At 37.6% G+C, this 16,426-nt stretch overlaps 2 protein-coding genes across 6 annotated transcripts in view; one reads left to right on the plus strand and one right to left on the minus strand.

Moving 5' to 3' along the window:
* ACBD5 (acyl-CoA binding domain containing 5) overlaps positions 1 to 16,426 on the plus strand; it is a 43,184-nt gene that overhangs the window by 16,238 nt on the left and 10,520 nt on the right. For all 4 annotated transcript variants that reach the window (XM_058532674.1, XM_058532673.1, XM_058532676.1 and 1 more), the window contains 5 exons: positions 1,935 to 2,069; positions 3,209 to 3,412; positions 4,157 to 4,263; positions 9,749 to 10,016; positions 13,898 to 14,097. In XM_058532674.1, the coding sequence (XP_058388657.1) occupies positions 1,935 to 2,069; positions 3,209 to 3,412; positions 4,157 to 4,263; positions 9,749 to 10,016; positions 13,898 to 14,097 (914 nt within the window). The remainder of the gene's footprint in view (positions 1 to 1,934; positions 2,070 to 3,208; positions 3,413 to 4,156; positions 4,264 to 9,748; positions 10,017 to 13,897; positions 14,098 to 16,426) is intronic.
* Positions 14,083 to 16,426, minus strand: part of MASTL (microtubule associated serine/threonine kinase like) — a 58,154-nt gene continuing 55,810 nt past the window's right edge. Inside the window, exon 12 of one of the 2 annotated variants that reach the window (XM_058532663.1) lies at positions 14,083 to 14,141. In XM_058532663.1, coding sequence (XP_058388646.1) covers positions 14,083 to 14,141 — 59 coding nt within the window. The remainder of the gene's footprint in view (positions 14,142 to 16,426) is intronic. The other variant, XM_058532670.1, reaches the window with a different exon arrangement.

The following is a 16,426-nucleotide window of genomic DNA, read 5'->3' on the forward strand; positions in this document are numbered from 1 at the left end:
TCTTTCTTTCCAATCTGGATGCATGTTATTAATTTTTCTTGCCTAACTACCGTGCCTAGGACTTCTAGTACAATATTAAATAGAGATGGCAAAGCAGACATCTTTGTCTTGTTCCTTATTTTAGGAGCACAGCATTCAGTCTTTTTACATAAAAAGTGATGCTTGGTTGTGAGTTTTCTTAGATGCCCTTTATCAGTTTGAAGAAATTCTTTTGTATTCTTAATTTCTTTGGCATTATTATCATGAAAGAATGTTGGGTTTTGTTAAGTACTTTTTCTGCATCTATTGTTATAATCGTGTGGCTTTTGTCTGTAGTCTGTTAATATGATGGATTACATTCATTGATTTTTGGACGTTGAGTAGGGCTCCTTAGTAATTCTCTGTGCTTTCTACAACCCTCATCACGGAACTGCTATGATGCTGCTTTTGCTGCTGTCAAGTGGTTTTGCTACGACCATCCATTTGATGGGGGATTTGGGGATTCCCTGTTACTTAGTTTTGTTGAATATGTCTGTGGGTGGTGGGTATTTTTTTTTTTTTGTGAGGAAGATCAGCCCTGAGCTAACATCCATGCTAATCCTCCTCTTTTTGCTGAGGAAGACCGGCTCTGAGCTAACATCTATTGCCAATCCTCCTTCTTTTTTCCCCAAAGCCCCAGTAGATAGTTGTATGTCATAGTTGCACATCCTTCTAGTTGCTGTATGTGGGACGCGGCCTCAGCATGGCTGGAGAAGCGGTGCGTCGGTGCGCGCCCGGGATCTGAACCCGGGCCGCCAGTAGCGGAGCGCGTGCACTTAACCGCTAAGCCACGGGGCCGGCCCTGTTTTTTTGTTAATTGTTGTCATTCTTGCTTTTTCTGGTTGTCTGGGAGAGTAAGGGAGATTCAAAAACTATGCTGCTACCGTGATTCTCTAAGAGAAAATAGAACACAATGCCTGTGATAGAGTTGGATTTTTACTCGTTTGTTCTGTTGATTTGGTAGACTTAAATAAGAACATAGGCCTGACTGTTTAAGATGTATGGAGATTTTGAAATTTAATATGTTATTTGGGATGCAGAGAAGCATCCAAAATGCATTTGCGTAAGTGAAAATAAAGCCCAAAAGTTTATGGAGGAAGACCACTGTTTTTGGCCAGTAGCCACTTAGGAGGCCTTTTTATCTTAAAGAGTTGATAAAAATGTAATTCCCTGCATTTCAAAATGTGGTCCAGTAACCAACAGCATTGGCATCATATGGGAGCTTATGGAAATGCAGAATCTTAGATCCCCCCAGACTTACTGATTCAGAATCTGCGTTGTAACTAGATCTCAGGTGATTCCTATGCATGTTAATATTTGAGAAACCCTGATGTATTTACTCTCAAGTATGACTTTGGGCAATAGGACAAGTTGCCTTTTTAAGTGATTGATCACATTTACTGATGCTTTTAAAAAAGAGCGTAAGTATAAAGACATAATAAAGTAACTTGTGCACCTGACACCCTAGAGGTAATGAAAGGATAAAAAATTTCTTAAATGTAGTCCAACTATAATATTGATAAAATTATTGTTAGGGCAATAATATTATATTTATGTTTGCAGTGTGCTAGCATATAGCAACTGTCTCTTTATTTACCATGTATAAAGAAGATCATTCATCTCTAACTTTACTATTTTGATTGATGTTAAGTTAAAAATAGTTTATCCTCTCTGCCTTGTTCAAGAAAGATTTAAGATAGCTTTATCATTTTTGTGGTAAACTGATAATTGAAGGAATTTATTTATGTAATGTATGTATATTTATAGTCAAAGAAAAGAATAGTTATATATCAAAATTGTAACTTTTTACTTCAAAATAGTTTTTTTAGGTATTTGCAAATTACAGTATTATTTGTAAATTACAGCATGATCCTGTGTTATAGCATTAGAGATTAAGTGGTCATTTTGTATTTTAGATCTTGGTAACGTTCTCACTTCTACTTCAAATGCCAAAACTGTGAATGGGAAAGCTGAAAGCAGTGATAGCGGAGCTGAGTCTGAGGAAGAAGAGGCCCAAGAAGAAGTGAAAGGAGCAGAACACAGTGATGATGGTAATCTTTGAATGATGGGCTAATAGTTGTACATTAAATAAGATAAAAGGACATGGAGAGGTTTGGGCTGATTTGGCATTGTATATGTGTGGTGGCATGTGGACTGTTGACCTTATAACCACATTTGCTGCAGACCAGAGGGCTCTACTACAGAGTATAGGGGTAGCCAGCCTTATGCTTAGATGGAATAGATGTCAATTGAAGGCTAACAAGAATAGGCCACTCCTCCAAATATAATACCTGAAATGCTGCATTAGAAATATATTCATTTAAGGTATTGTTCCCAATATGAATATGCATATGTTACCAAGGAGAGGAGACAAGTTAAATTCTCAATATCTTGTCAAGAATAGAATGAATCGGGCCGGCCCCGTGGCTTAGCGGTTAAGTGCGTGTGCTCCGATGCAGGCTGCCCGGGTTCGGATCCCGGGCGCGCACCGATGCACCGCTTCTCCGGCCATGCTGAGGCCGCGTCCCACATACAGCAACTAGAAGAATGTGCAACTATGACATACAACTATCGCCTGGGGCTTTAGGGGAAAAATAAATAAATAAAAAATTAAAAAAAAAAAAAAGAATAGAATGAATCCAGAGAATAGGATACAGGCAGAAGTTTTGATGAAGAGGGAACATTGGAATCATGGGGTACTGCATTAGGGGGCCTTGCTGGTAAGAGTATCAGTGATTCTTGGGAAGGCTGTGTTAGAAAGGGGAGGCAGAAAGACCCTAAAACAAGCTGCACAACTTAATTTTGCCTTCACTTTCCGGTAAGGTGTGGTGAATAATACCTTCTTTGAAAGGTCTTTTTTATTGGCCATTTGGACCCCTTTGTACTGCTGGGTCTCGTAGAACAATTTGCCTGTGCTGAGGGAGTGTAAAGACCTTGGGAGATTATCTCTCAAAAGGGGTTCTAGAAAATTCATAGGCAACTGAAGCAGTTTTGAAACCTATACAGTTTGGGTGAGCTCTCAGCATATAATAAACCCTGTTTCAGGGAGCACCCCCTCTCTCTGATCCAAGTAGGAAACCCTTGAAGGGAATATGGTAGGTTGGAGAAATGCCTACTTGATATTAGAACAAAGTATATAGAAGTTGACCTACTGTGAACTTTTATGACTCTCTCCATTTTCACATAAAAGATAAGAAAATGATGAAGAAACCCACAGACCATAAGAATTTGGAAATCGTTGTCACTAACGGCTATGATAAAGACAGCTTTGTTGAGGAGGTACAGAATGATATTCCTGCCAGTTCTTCCCTGAATGACAGAAGTGCTGAAGAAGTAAAACCTGTAGATCAAAACTTGGAGCAAACTGGAAAAACTGCTGTCTGCATTCACCAAGGTATTGTCCCATAATAATTATTTGTCCAGCCTCTTTCCTGTGAATAAAGTATTCTCTTAATAATTTTAGAACATTTAGGAGCAATTGAGAATTTAAAAAACTTCTTATTCAGTAATATCTTAGGGTGTTTTAATATAGGGCCAGGGCTTTTATATTTTTATTAAGACGTTTCTGTTGTGTTTTTATATGGCATTTTAAAACAAAATTTTGAAATTTTTACTTTTGTTCCTGATGTTTCTTTTAACCGAAACTTCTGATTATATGATACCTTTGTTCTCCAATCAGCAAGGTAAGTTATAGTCTTTTCATATCTTAGGGCTCTAGGGGTGAGCCTATAATATAATATGTATGTGGTGAATTATTAACATTGCTGCAATTCAGTCGAGAAACCAAGAAGTATCATTTGTTAATGTAACAAACAAACCTGCCTAGTTGCATCCAAATTTAGGCCTCCTAGCTGGTAGGTAGTTTTCTCTTATAAGGTTATTAAGTTGTGTTAAGGTTTTATCTTGGCTGTGTCTTTGTATAATTCCATGTTAAAATACTTTGTAATCTTTTCAAATAAAAATTATCAACTAAATTTAAAGTTTTGGTAAGTTAAAAGAAAAAAAGTGTGGCTTGGTAAATTAAATTTGTGTCCCAGTATGAAAATAATACAGAGCTGATAAATTTTGAAAATGGAATAAATGCATTTTTCTTCAATTAGAGAATAATTATTCTTCCTGGATGTTTGTTCATATTTAGATATCAATGATGATCATGTTGAAGATGTTTCAGGAATTCAGCATTTGACGAGTGATTCAGACAGCGAAGTTTACTGTGATTCGATGGAGCAATTCGGACAAGAAGAGGTAAAAATGACATTTTTTAATTGGTAAGTTTTCAAAGTGGTATATCAGAATTCAGTGTCTCACTTCTGTTCATAGCAGGTGTACGTGCTGTTCATCACTTTGAAAACATACCTCTAAAATGTTTAAACGTATATTTTACATTATTTTTTGTGAATTGAAAAGTTTATAAAATTCTTGTATATTCAAAATAATATTTAAATATTATAATTTATAATATACTTACATTTATAAATATTCTGAGAGAGGTGGGATGGGGAGGCAGAGGGCAAACTCCTTACGCTAGTCCCTATGTTTGAAACATTGATTAACATTCAAGAAAATTGAATAATTTTCAAACAGATCAGTTCTTCACATTGACTTTAATATGTCAAACTGAAATTTTAAGTGGAAATACTTTTCAAATTTCAGTTAATTAAGATTTAGTATTGGAAGCTAACATTTGGAAAAAAATTATTAAAAATAAGTGAGCTTTTTGTTCTCTTTGACAACTCTTTCTGATAATGACTAGGATGGTTTTGACAGCCGTGTTTATGTTTGGTGTTTTGCATCCTTCCCTCACTCTCTCCCCCTCCTGTTCTAACACAGTTGAAGTTTGTCTTATAGAAAATCATTTATTTTTTGCCTCCCTAAAGTAATGATTTTAACTTTTTCTCTTTGCGTTTCCCTTTTTTTAAATTTCATAATGCAATTAAACTTACCTCCTGGCTTTTTCAGACTTTAAAAACACATAAACAGGGTCTGGCCTGGTGGCATGGTGGTTAAGTTCACGCACTCTGCTTCGGTGGCCCAGGGTTTGCAGGTTTGGATCCCGGGTGTGGACCTACACACCACTTATCAAGCCATGCTGTGACAGGCATCCCACATATTAAGTCGAGGAAGATGGGCACGGATTAGCCCAGGGCCAGTCTTCCTCAGCAAAAAGAGGAGGATTGGCAACAGATGTTAGCTCAGGGCTAATCTTCCTCACCAAAAAAAAACCCCGAAAACAAACAAAAAAACAAAACACATAAACAAAATACTTTTTGACTAAAGTCAAACACAAGTGAGTAGCAGAGATGGGAAGAACAATGGTAAGGAGGTCAAACTGAGAATGAACTGAAATTAGTGAAAAATGAAAAGTGATAAAAATCCAGATTCCCTTTTATTTTCTCTTTTTAATTAAAAAAAAATTTTTTTTTTGGAGAGGAAGATCAGCCCTTAGCTAACATCTGCCAATCCTCCTCTTTTTTTTTGCTGAGGAAGACTGGCCCTGGGCTAACATCCATGCCCATCTTCCTCTACTTTATATGGGACGCCGCCACAGCATGGCTTGACAAGTGGTGCGTCGGTGCGCGCCCAGGATCTGAACCTGCAAACCCTGGGCCGCCGCAGCGGAGAGCGCTCACTTAACTGCTTGCGCCACCGGGCCAGCCTCTATTTTCTCTTTTTAAAAAGATTTGTTTGGGGAAGGTTGGTGAAAAAAATGTGAGTGAGGCTTAATCTTAGTAGATATCTGGCTAGTAAATTCTAGGCTTGCTCCTGTTTTCTCTGTAGATCAGTTCATGGACTAAAATCCTCCATGAGGCCCTGCCTGAGCTGGCTCCTACTTCCCTTTTTGGCCTCTGTTAACACCACTTTCCTGTTTGGGCTTTGCCCGCCACCCGCCCTGGCCTTCTTTGTTCCTCTGATATGTCAAGTCCCTTCCCCTTCTCATCAGAATCTTTGCATTCATTTTACCGGAATTTACCTCCTCCCTGTTCACCGAGTGAACTCCTGCAATCCTTTAAACCTTAATTCAGATGTCCCTTCCTGAAGGAAAACTTAGATACGGTACAGCCTCACCTCACCACCACCCTCACCAAGTCTAGGTTAATTATAGGTTGTCTTCCACAGATTTCCTAGGTGGGTTCTTTTAAAAACGTATTTAATCTCTATTATCAATTTTGGAGTCCTTGAGAATCAAGGTGCTTTTCAAGTTCTTTTTGTGGACAACTGATATCACGTTTATTGTTTGCCTATTATGATTTGAATGTTTTCCTTTTCTTATTAATTTCCACTCATAAAAGTATTTTTAAGAATTTATAATAACCTCTTTAATGTGTTAGTTAAGTATACCCCCTAACCCCCACACACATATACAGAGTAAGCAATATTTTTTTAATCTTTGATATATTTATCTTATTGCAATAAAGTGTTTAGCCTGATAATATGATGTCTAGGATTTGCTTCAGAGTAATTCCCTGGGGATGGCGTGGGAGTGATAGGTGAAACAGGAGTGGCCCTGAAGTGATACTTGCTGAGGCTGGGTGTTTGCTATTCTACTCTAGTGTGTTTGAAACTTCCCATAATAAAAAGTTTTAAAATGAGCATTATAGTTGTCTGTGGAATATTTCTTTTTCCTTGTATTTTATTTTCTAACTAATGTTGCCTATATAAGTTTTCTTTCCTTTTTTTCCCTTCTTCTATGAGAATGTTGAAATTATGTTCTACATGCAGTTGCACCATCATTATTATTGCTCTGTAGTTCAGTTATCACTTCATCATAAATTCCTTTTACTCTACTTCCTTATGACTGCTTTTATTACCTGTTATAAAGAGCCATTATTCATTTTGTCCCCAAGCTTCATCTCTGTGTCTTATCCATTGAAATATTAGCCAATCTACTAGTATAATTAAAATCTTATTTTATTATTACTTGACCTGTTGTTAATCTAAGCTCAATCTTAATGTTATTTTCAACTTCTTTATCCATGACAGATGATCTGTAATAAATCATTATTTTTAAAAAATGTAAGTATTGGAATTTTATTTTCAGGATGTCTATAGTGCTGTTTGAATACAGCAATGGTTCTACCTTGGTATATATAGTACTCCCTTGGTTTCTGTCCTTTCTATGGGGCTTATGGTCTGAGAGCTCTATAGCCCATTGGTTTTGCTAAGTCTCTGAGGTGATAGAGGAGCTCATGCTTCAAGGGCCTCCTCTCACTTAAACAATTATTGTTTACAAGAAAGTCAGTTTTGAGCCAGCCCTGATGGCCTAGTGGTTAAAATTCGGCTCTCTCACTGCTTCGGTGGCCCGGGTTCGTTTCCCAGTCACAGAACGACGCCACCCGTCTGTCAATTGCCATGCTGTGGTGGCGGCTCACGTAGAAGAACTAGAAGGACTTAGAGCTAGGCTATACAACCATGTACTGGGGCTTTGGGGAGGGAAAAAAAAAAAAAGAGGGAGATTAGCAGCAGTTGTTAGCTCAGGGTGAATCTTTCCTGCAAAAAAAAAAGTCAGTTTTCTAATTTCACACTTTTTGTTTTCAGTCCAGTTTAAATAAGTTGAGTAGCTTATCTCTTTCTAAAAGGTTGAAATTTTGAAGGATTGAATTATTAGCCATTATTGCTTTGCAGAAGCTAAAAATAAACCACATTCTAGAATAACCATTTAGTGGAATAGATAATGGTTTGAAAGTACTGTTCTGAAACTGAAACAGAGACTTGGAGATTGTTTTATATATATACACATGTACATCTGATATCCGTTACCAGTGCAGACCAGTGCACTTGGAATTTTGTCAGGTGGGTTAGATTGCTAAGATGAGAGAATAAGAGAAAGAAGCATTTTAGGGTTTTTTCCCCTTGTCTTACACGTTTTTCTTATCTATTAAGCAGTGCTTCTCAGACTTTAATGGGAAGCTTGTTATAGCACAGATTCTTGGGCCTCAACCCCAGAGTTTCTGATTTAGTAGGTTTGGGGTGGAACCCATGAATTTGCGTTTCCAACAAGTTCCCTTTTAACGCTGATGCTGCTAGTCTACTGATCACACTTTGAGTAGCACCTAAAGCGTAAGAAGCTAGAGTTCTACTAGAATTGGTGATGTGAGTAGGGGATTGATACTCATTTGTCCCGTCTCACCTTTTCCTTGCTTTCATCAAATAATTTTGTTTTCTGCTTCACAGAGAAGATAGAAGCCGTTAGGTTGTTGCTCCTTCAACTTCGTGCCTTGACATTTGCTGCTTTAACTTCCTGACTATAAGCTACACCCATTCAGTCCTTGCCGCCTTTCTTCCCACCTCAGTGGAAGACATGTTCTTCTTCCCAACTAAGGCCAATTTCTCTACTTTGTATCATATTTCCTCCCACCTTTTTGGAGACCTTCATCTTTTATACCCTCTAGACTGTTCCCAGCCATTGTTCCTCTTCTAGTTTTTTCTTCTCAAGCTATACACATATACATATCCCTTCCATCTTTAACTGAAAATACTCCCTCAACCTTGTGATACCCTCTAACTGTTCTCTTATCTTTCTCCTTCCCTTCATGGCCAGGCTTTCTGTTGTTCATTCACTGTATTTATTCACATTCAGATACATGCCAACATGCTTTTGTTGCTAATTTGAATGGATGCTTTATATTTCGTATCTCACTTGAGTATCATTAAATAATATTAGCTACTCTCTCCTTGAAAATATTCCATTGGCTTCCATCACTCCATTCTTTTAAGAGTTTCTTAAACTCTTAGGTACACCTCTTGGGCCCTTTGTGGGCTTCCTCTGTGGAGTTTTTCTTCCTCTGTTGACCCCTTAATTTGGTGTTCTTCAGGCGTATATCCCTAGTTACCACTCCCTTAGTTTCAACCACCACTCACATGCTAATGATTCTTAAAGTGATATCTCCAACCTAGATTTCTTTTCTGAATTCTAATTGCCCTATTGGACATCTTGCCTAGGAACCTCAATTTTCACTTACCTGTAACTATACCATTGTCTCTTTCTGTCCCCCTGAAACCTCCTTATCCTCTGTATTTCTTATCTTGGTGAGTATCACAAAACCATCTAGGCTTTTCCTTTCTTTTCCTCCCCACATTCAGTCTTTAAGTCTGATTCTGTAATCTCAGAGTTCTCAAATCATCCTCTATCCTGCTACTACTTTATTGGTACATGTTGTCATCATTACCACACCTTTGACTTGGCTTATGCTTGTTTGTCCTTCAAGTCTTAGTTCATATCATTTCTTCCAGGAGGCCTGTCTTGACCAAGCCTCCATCCAACCGCAGTGTGAGTTAGGCACCCCTTCTGTGAGCTCCTATAGCACCGTTTGTACATCTTGGTAACACTTATCAATGTTATAATCTTACTTCTCTGCCTCACTTACTAAGACTGGGAGCTTCTTGCAGACAGGGATTCTCTCTCTTTCTTCATAGTATCCCTAGAGTTAAGCATAATAACTAGGATAGGAGTAGACATTTAAATGTTTCTTGGATGAATGACTGACTCACAAGAACAATTCGCTGCGAGAACATCTCAATTCTTTGCTCATGGACGAATCATTCCTATCCCATTTCTTCCCTACATAAAAGAAGCAGAATATGAATTGGAAAAATTTTTTAGAAAAAGAATATTTCCTATAATAACATGAAAAACATTTCATAAAAATAGTAATTCTTCTATTATCATGCAAATATGTGGTATATGGTTTATGTTTATGGATTTTAACTAAGTGTTGTTTTAAATTTGTAGTCTTTAGACAGCTTTACATCAAATAATGGACCATTTCAATATTACTTGGGTGGTGATCCCAATCAGCCCTTGGAAACTTCTGGTTTTCCTGAACCTGTTCAAGTATCTACTGGAAATGGCAACATTGGGGATATGCAGGAGGTAGCAGTTGAAGGAAAAGGTGAAGTAAAGCACGGAGGAGAAGACGGCAGAAGTAACAGTGGAGCACCACACCGTGAGAGACGGGGTGGAGAAAATGAGGAATTCTCTAATGTCAGAAGAGGGAGAGGTGTGTATACTTCTTTTTTGTTCTCACTGACTATCTTTATAAACTGATTAGCGAAATGGGGAGGTTCTAGGTAGAAGAGGCATTAGAACTATCATTCTGCAAAGGGAATGTTAAAAGTTATCCTTCCAGGGCCGGCCCCGTGGCTTAGCGGTCAAGTGCGCGCGCTCCGCTACTGGCGGCCCGGGTTTGGATCCCGGGCGCACACTGACACACCGCTTCTTCCGCCATGCTGAGGCCGCCCCCACATGCAGCAACTAGAAGGATGTGCAACTATGACAGACAACTATCTACTGGGGCTTTGGGGAAAAAAAAAAAAGGAGGAGGATTGGCAATAGATGTTAGCTCAGAGCCAGTCTTACTCAGCAAAAAGAGGAGGATTAGCACAGATGTTAGCTCAGGGCTGATCTTCCTCACACACACAAAAAATAAAAAAAATAAATAAATAAATAAAAGTTATCCTTCCATAACATCTGACCATTTTACTTTATGTTTAGTTTTCCCCTTTGACTCCACAGACATAATAATGTGTTCTCTGAAGCTATGGGGGAAAACATTTCTGTTTCTACATCTTTTATGCAATTTTTTGAGGTAGCCACATTTATGTTCTATCACCCTTGTGGACAATCACTTACTGCTTGCTCCAGCTGTGCTGCTGCTTTTTTTTCCTACTATAGGTAAAAATTTGAATTCTTTGTCTTTTCCACATTTCCCTGCTTAAGTCAAAAGATATTTAAAGCTGACAAGTCAAGTAATAGAGATAAAAGAATATTTAACAATACAAAGGTAAACATTAAGAATAGTAATGTGATGAAGTAATAGAATAAAGAGTTGAGTGGGGAAGAAAAGTAAGTATATTAATTTATAACTGTTCATAGTAAGGAATGAATAGGTACTGTCAAAAAAGAGAATTAATGGAAAGACAAGCTCATAGATACAGATTGGTGGTTGCCAGAGGCGAGGGTGGAGTGGGGTGAGGGGTGGGTGGGGGCAAAATGGGTGAAGGGGGGGTCAAAAGGTACAAACTTCCAGTTATAATATAAATAAGTCATGGGGATGTAATGTACAGCATGGCAACTATAGTTATTAATACTGTTTTGCATATTTGAAAGTTGCGAAGAGAGTAAATCTTAAAACTTCTCATCACAAGAAAAGAAGAACCTGTAACTGTATGGTGACGGATCTTTAGTCTTATTTTGGTGATTGTTTCACAATATATACAAATATTGAATCATTATGTTGTACACCTGAAAAAAAAAGGAAAATCTCTATATAATTTCATGAGGTCCTGAAAGTTAAAGGATTATCTGTGTATCTGGTTGAAAAAAACCTACATAAAATAAAACAAATGAAGACATGGCAGGAAAAAAGAGAATTAATAGTATTAAAATTAAAGTTTAAAAAATAGCCATTTGAATACATACAAAACTGTGAATATTTAGCTAGGAAAAGAAAGATCACAGTATATTACTAGAGCCTTGGATTCAGATCCCTTTCTTGAGGGAATTTACCAAAATGATTTCTATGACAGGCTTCCTGTTTACAGCCTGGCTTCACCCCACCTGCAGCATGCTGCAACTCCTCACAATCACAGGGGCCAGTCCAACTAGCAAAACCCTGAAGTTAAGCTTCTCGAGCTTCTTAGTAAATCTGCCTTAGCATTAAACAAATATTACTCAGCACCTGTTCTTTGTCAGGCTCTGTTTTGGATCTTGGGGATGCTGTAGAGAACAAGACAAAGTCCTTCCTTCCCTGGAGCTTACGTTCTAGGAAAGGGAAGCTGCCAGTGAATACATGAATAATTCAGATATGTTGCAAATGGTGATAAGTGCTCTGAAGGAAAAAAAAAAGTACGGTAATTGGACAGAGTGACTGGAGGTGGGGATTACTATAACATGGGAGTGGTCTGCTTAATCCTGTCTTTGTGAAGGCTGGTTTGAAAGCTGAATATTATATAGGATATAGTAAAGTGAGCAGAGACAGGAATAGTTCTTTAGCATCATCAGTAACCATTGATAAGCCATCCCGAAATATCTCAAGCTTTTAAGGATGCAGGAAAAAAACTAAGCCTCAAACTGGACTTCCTACTTTTTTTCCCATGTAAATTCCATATCAATAGCTGAAGTGGTCCTTCTATGAAGGACCACTTTAAAATTTACTTCCTTTTGATACAAGAGTAGAAGTCTTCTGGAAGATGGTACCGAGCACCTCAGTGTTCTCTTTGTGGTTTAACTTAGCAGACAGCTCCAATTCCATTTCTCTTACAACTGCTTGATGCAAATTCAGTTTTGGGAGCACTGCTGTTACAGGGTTCCAGGATACTGAAGGGCAATGACGTAGAAAATTTCCTGTTTATTATTTAAAGCAGAACAAACAATACTTACTGATTATATTAGCAAACATGTAAAAACTTGTAATATTCCATTTCTGCAAGGGTGGGGTAACATGGTAGTACCTTTTATACACTGCAGTATAAAACTGTTTGAGCCTTTCTGAAAAATAACTTGGCAACACTCATTAAGAACCTTGATGGGCCGGCCCCGTGGCTTAGTGGTTAAGTGCGCGCGCTCCGCTGCTGGCGGCCCGGGTTCGGATCCCGGGCGCGCACCTACGCACCGCTTCTCTGGCCATGCTGGGGCCGCGTCCCACATGCAGCGACTAGAGGGATGTGCAGCTGTGACATGCAACTGTCTGCTGGGGCTTTGGGGGGAAAAATAAATAAATAAAATCTTTGAAAAAAAAAAAAAAAAAAGAACCTTGACAAAGTTGTTATCCTTTGACCCAGTAATTCTTCCTCTTTGAATCTGTGTGTCCTTAAGAAATCAGCAGAAATTTGGACAAGAATTTATGTAGAAAGACATTCGTTGCAATGTTATATGTAATTGCAAAAATTTGGAATTGCCCTAACTATCCAAAGGTGGAGAATGATTGAGTAAATTACTACTTCATGGTCTTTTTTTTTGGTGAGGAAGATTGACCCTGCACTAACATCCATTGCCAATCTTCCTCTTTTTGCTGAGGAAGATTAGCCCTGAGCTAACATCTGTGCCCATCTTCCTCTATTTGGTATATGTGACGCCACCACAGCCTGGCTTGATAAGCAGTGTGTTATGTTTGTGCTCAGGATCTGAACCTGTGAACCCTGGGCCACCAAAGTGGAGTGCTTAAATTTAACCACTACACCACCGGGCCAGCCTCATACTTCATAGTCTTAATAGGAAATTCATGTAGCCATTTCAATGTTTTTGAAATAAAATTTAATGATACAGATAAATGTTTATAATATTTTTTAAAGTAGGATACAAAATCATGTATAAGGGGTAATGCCAATTCTGTAAATATATGTTTAGAAAAAAGAATGGATGGATATATAACAAAATCTTAATAGTAGTGAGATTTCAATATCTACATAATATAGTGGAATTTATAATAAGAAAAACACATTTAAAAACCTTTCGAGAGGCTTATAGTGTGATAAAACCAAAAATGACCAGAGAGGAAGACATACCTATTTAGTGTAGCTTTTAATACTCTAAAGAAGCAGTCTTCAAATTTTTTCAATCTTGTTACCATTTTAGTAAAGAAGTTTTGAGAATGCACCACAAATATGTATATTATTTGAGAATTATATGTGTTTAGTCTTGCACTAGTATATTAAGTGCATTATAAAACCTTAGCAAGAAAAAATTTAGACTATATCAATATAAATGGAAGTTTATATATCTACTTCTTTGATCCCAATATTTTATATTCTTCTTTATTGCTTCTACTCCACTTTGGAGATTTAGAGCACAAAGAAATAACAGAAGAAAATGAATAAAGCACACTGTTTCTACTTTTATAAGAATTATTTAAAACTAACTTATTTTGCTTTCTTAAAATAGGGCATAGGATGCAGCAATTGAGCGAAGGAACGAAGGGTCGGCAAGTGGGGAGTGGAGGTGATGGCGAACGCTGGGGTTCAGACAGAGGGTCGAGAGGCAGCCTCAATGAGCAGATTGCCCTTGTGCTCATGCGACTGCAGGAGGACATGCAGAATGTCCTTCAGAGACTTCAGAAACTGGAAACACTAACGGCTTCGCAGGTAAGCTTCAGGATTTGTCTTATTTTCTTCTTCCACTGTTGATCCTGTCAAACAGCGTGTAATTGTCATCTGTGTTAATCAGATTTACACAAATCAATGTAGTTTAATGATTTTTTTAAAAATAAAAAAGGATCTTTTTGAAAATTTTTAGAGTGTAAAATTAGCTGTACCGTTTTGGAGGTAGGAGTAGGGTGCTTGGTATTAGAAGAATAAGAGCTGTTAAATAGTGCAGTTTGAAGAATGAGTAAAGAGACTGTAACTAATGCCCTAGAGTTCATCATTAAAGAGTGATTCTTTTGTAGTAAGCATTGTCCCCTATCTTAACTTCTTTTTAAAATGTTGTAGAGATAATATATTAAGTTACTAACTCTTTAGTGTTGATTAGTTTTAGGATCAAAACTTCAAAGCCAGAGAAGAATGTAGAGTTATAGTGTGACTTCCACTGTCGTTTGACCCTGAAAGATCAAGGGTAGTAAACTTTTGAAAACTTAGTACAGCTAGTCACTTGCAGAAACTCAAGCAGAACCCAGACGTCCTGTTTCCTAGGGCAGTGCTGTTTCTACTAGGGCAGATTGCTATCCTGTGCTGAATAAAGCTAGACAGCTGAATATGGAGGAGGTACTAAAAGAAGAGAAAAGGGTTCATAGGAAGGGACGATTCAACTTGGTTCATAGTCTTGACTGGGCTGCGATAATCCTTAGACTCAGCTGCAGAGCTTTCAGATGGCTGCTAGTGATCTGCTCCATTTGTCCCCTGACTAGTTCCTCCTTGAGTCACATTGGTTGGAGAAAAGAAAGAGGCAACTGGGGCCAGCCCGGTTGCGCAGTGGTTAAGTTCGTGCACTCTGCTTCAGCGGCCTGGGTTCACCAGTTCGGATCCTGGGCGCGGACCGACACACCGCTTGTCTGTGGCGGCATTCCATATAAAGTAGGGGAAGATGGGCACAGATGTTAGCTCAATGACAATCTTCCTCAACCAAAAAGAGCAGGATTGGCAACAGATGTTAGCTCAGGGCTAATCTTCCACACACACACACACACACACACACACACACACACACACACACTGAACGTCCTCAGAGATAAATAATAAATGCACAAAATTAAAAAAAAAAAGAAAGAGGCAACTAGCCTGAACACACACACACACACACACACACACACACACACACGCACTGAACGTCCTCAGAGATAAATAATAAATGCACAAAATTAAAAAAAAAAAGAAAGAGGCAACTAGCCTGAACACACACACACACACACACACACACACACACACACACACTGAACGTCCTCAGAGATAAATAATAAATGCACAAAATTAAAAAAAAAAAGAAAGAGGCAACTAGCCTGACTGTCTGACCTAGCTTCAAACATAAAACGTCGAAGCATGATACTTTAGCAAATGTTAAGAAAAATTTCTAGGGATTAATCAAAGAGGATGTGCTTCCATGATAAGACGAAGACATTGAATGTAAATATATGTAAAGAAATTCATACTGTAGGCTTTGTAAACAACGATTATGAATATCTTACCGTTTACCTAATAACTAACTTACTCAAACTATCACAAAGTTTCTCAATTATATGTATCTCAATGATTCTCAGTTACATTTTATTATTACTTAGATTATGAATCTGTAGACTTTTGTGAGTCTATGAACATGCTAAAATAATATGCAAATTTCTGTTTGATTTTGCATTTTTGAGGAGAGGGGGTTTATTGCCTTCATCAGATTCTCAACAGGGTCTATGATGAAAAAAGGTTAAGAATAGTGACTTAAATACGTGACATCTTGTTTGTACAGGTAAGTGTAGGTTGTTGATATCAAACTATTTTATTTGTATCTTTCATTAATAAGAAAATTCTACTATTCTGTATTAGCTTGAGAAATAACATGTATTTAAGGCCTAAGATCCCATCAAACTATCCCTAGATTAATACAGAACCATCTTAAAGGAAGCAAAAAAGAGCTAATGCAGGTGGGAAACCTCATTTGTTAATTTAGTACTATTGAACATTATTGTTCCAGTAGTCTGTATTTTCTTATTCTGTGATTTTTTAAAAGAATATTTTGTATCTATTTAATGTCTTTAATGGTAAATTCTGCTAAAAATTCTTTTGATTTTTTTTTAGATGTTTTCTTTTTCACTCTTGTCTTACATAAAACAAACTTAAAGATTCTGACATGTTAAGGACTTTTCCCCTTAAAATTTGCATAGTTCATTTGGATGAATAAAAATTTGCATAATTTATTTGGGTGAATAAAAGAACTAAATTGATGGTAGAATAGTAGTAGACTGTAGAACTGAAGGAAACTTTAGTTCCG

This window comes from Diceros bicornis, chromosome 36 (genome assembly GCF_020826845.1).
Source record: "Diceros bicornis minor isolate mBicDic1 chromosome 36, mDicBic1.mat.cur, whole genome shotgun sequence".
In the NCBI taxonomy this organism is placed as follows: domain Eukaryota; kingdom Metazoa; phylum Chordata; class Mammalia; order Perissodactyla; family Rhinocerotidae; genus Diceros; species Diceros bicornis.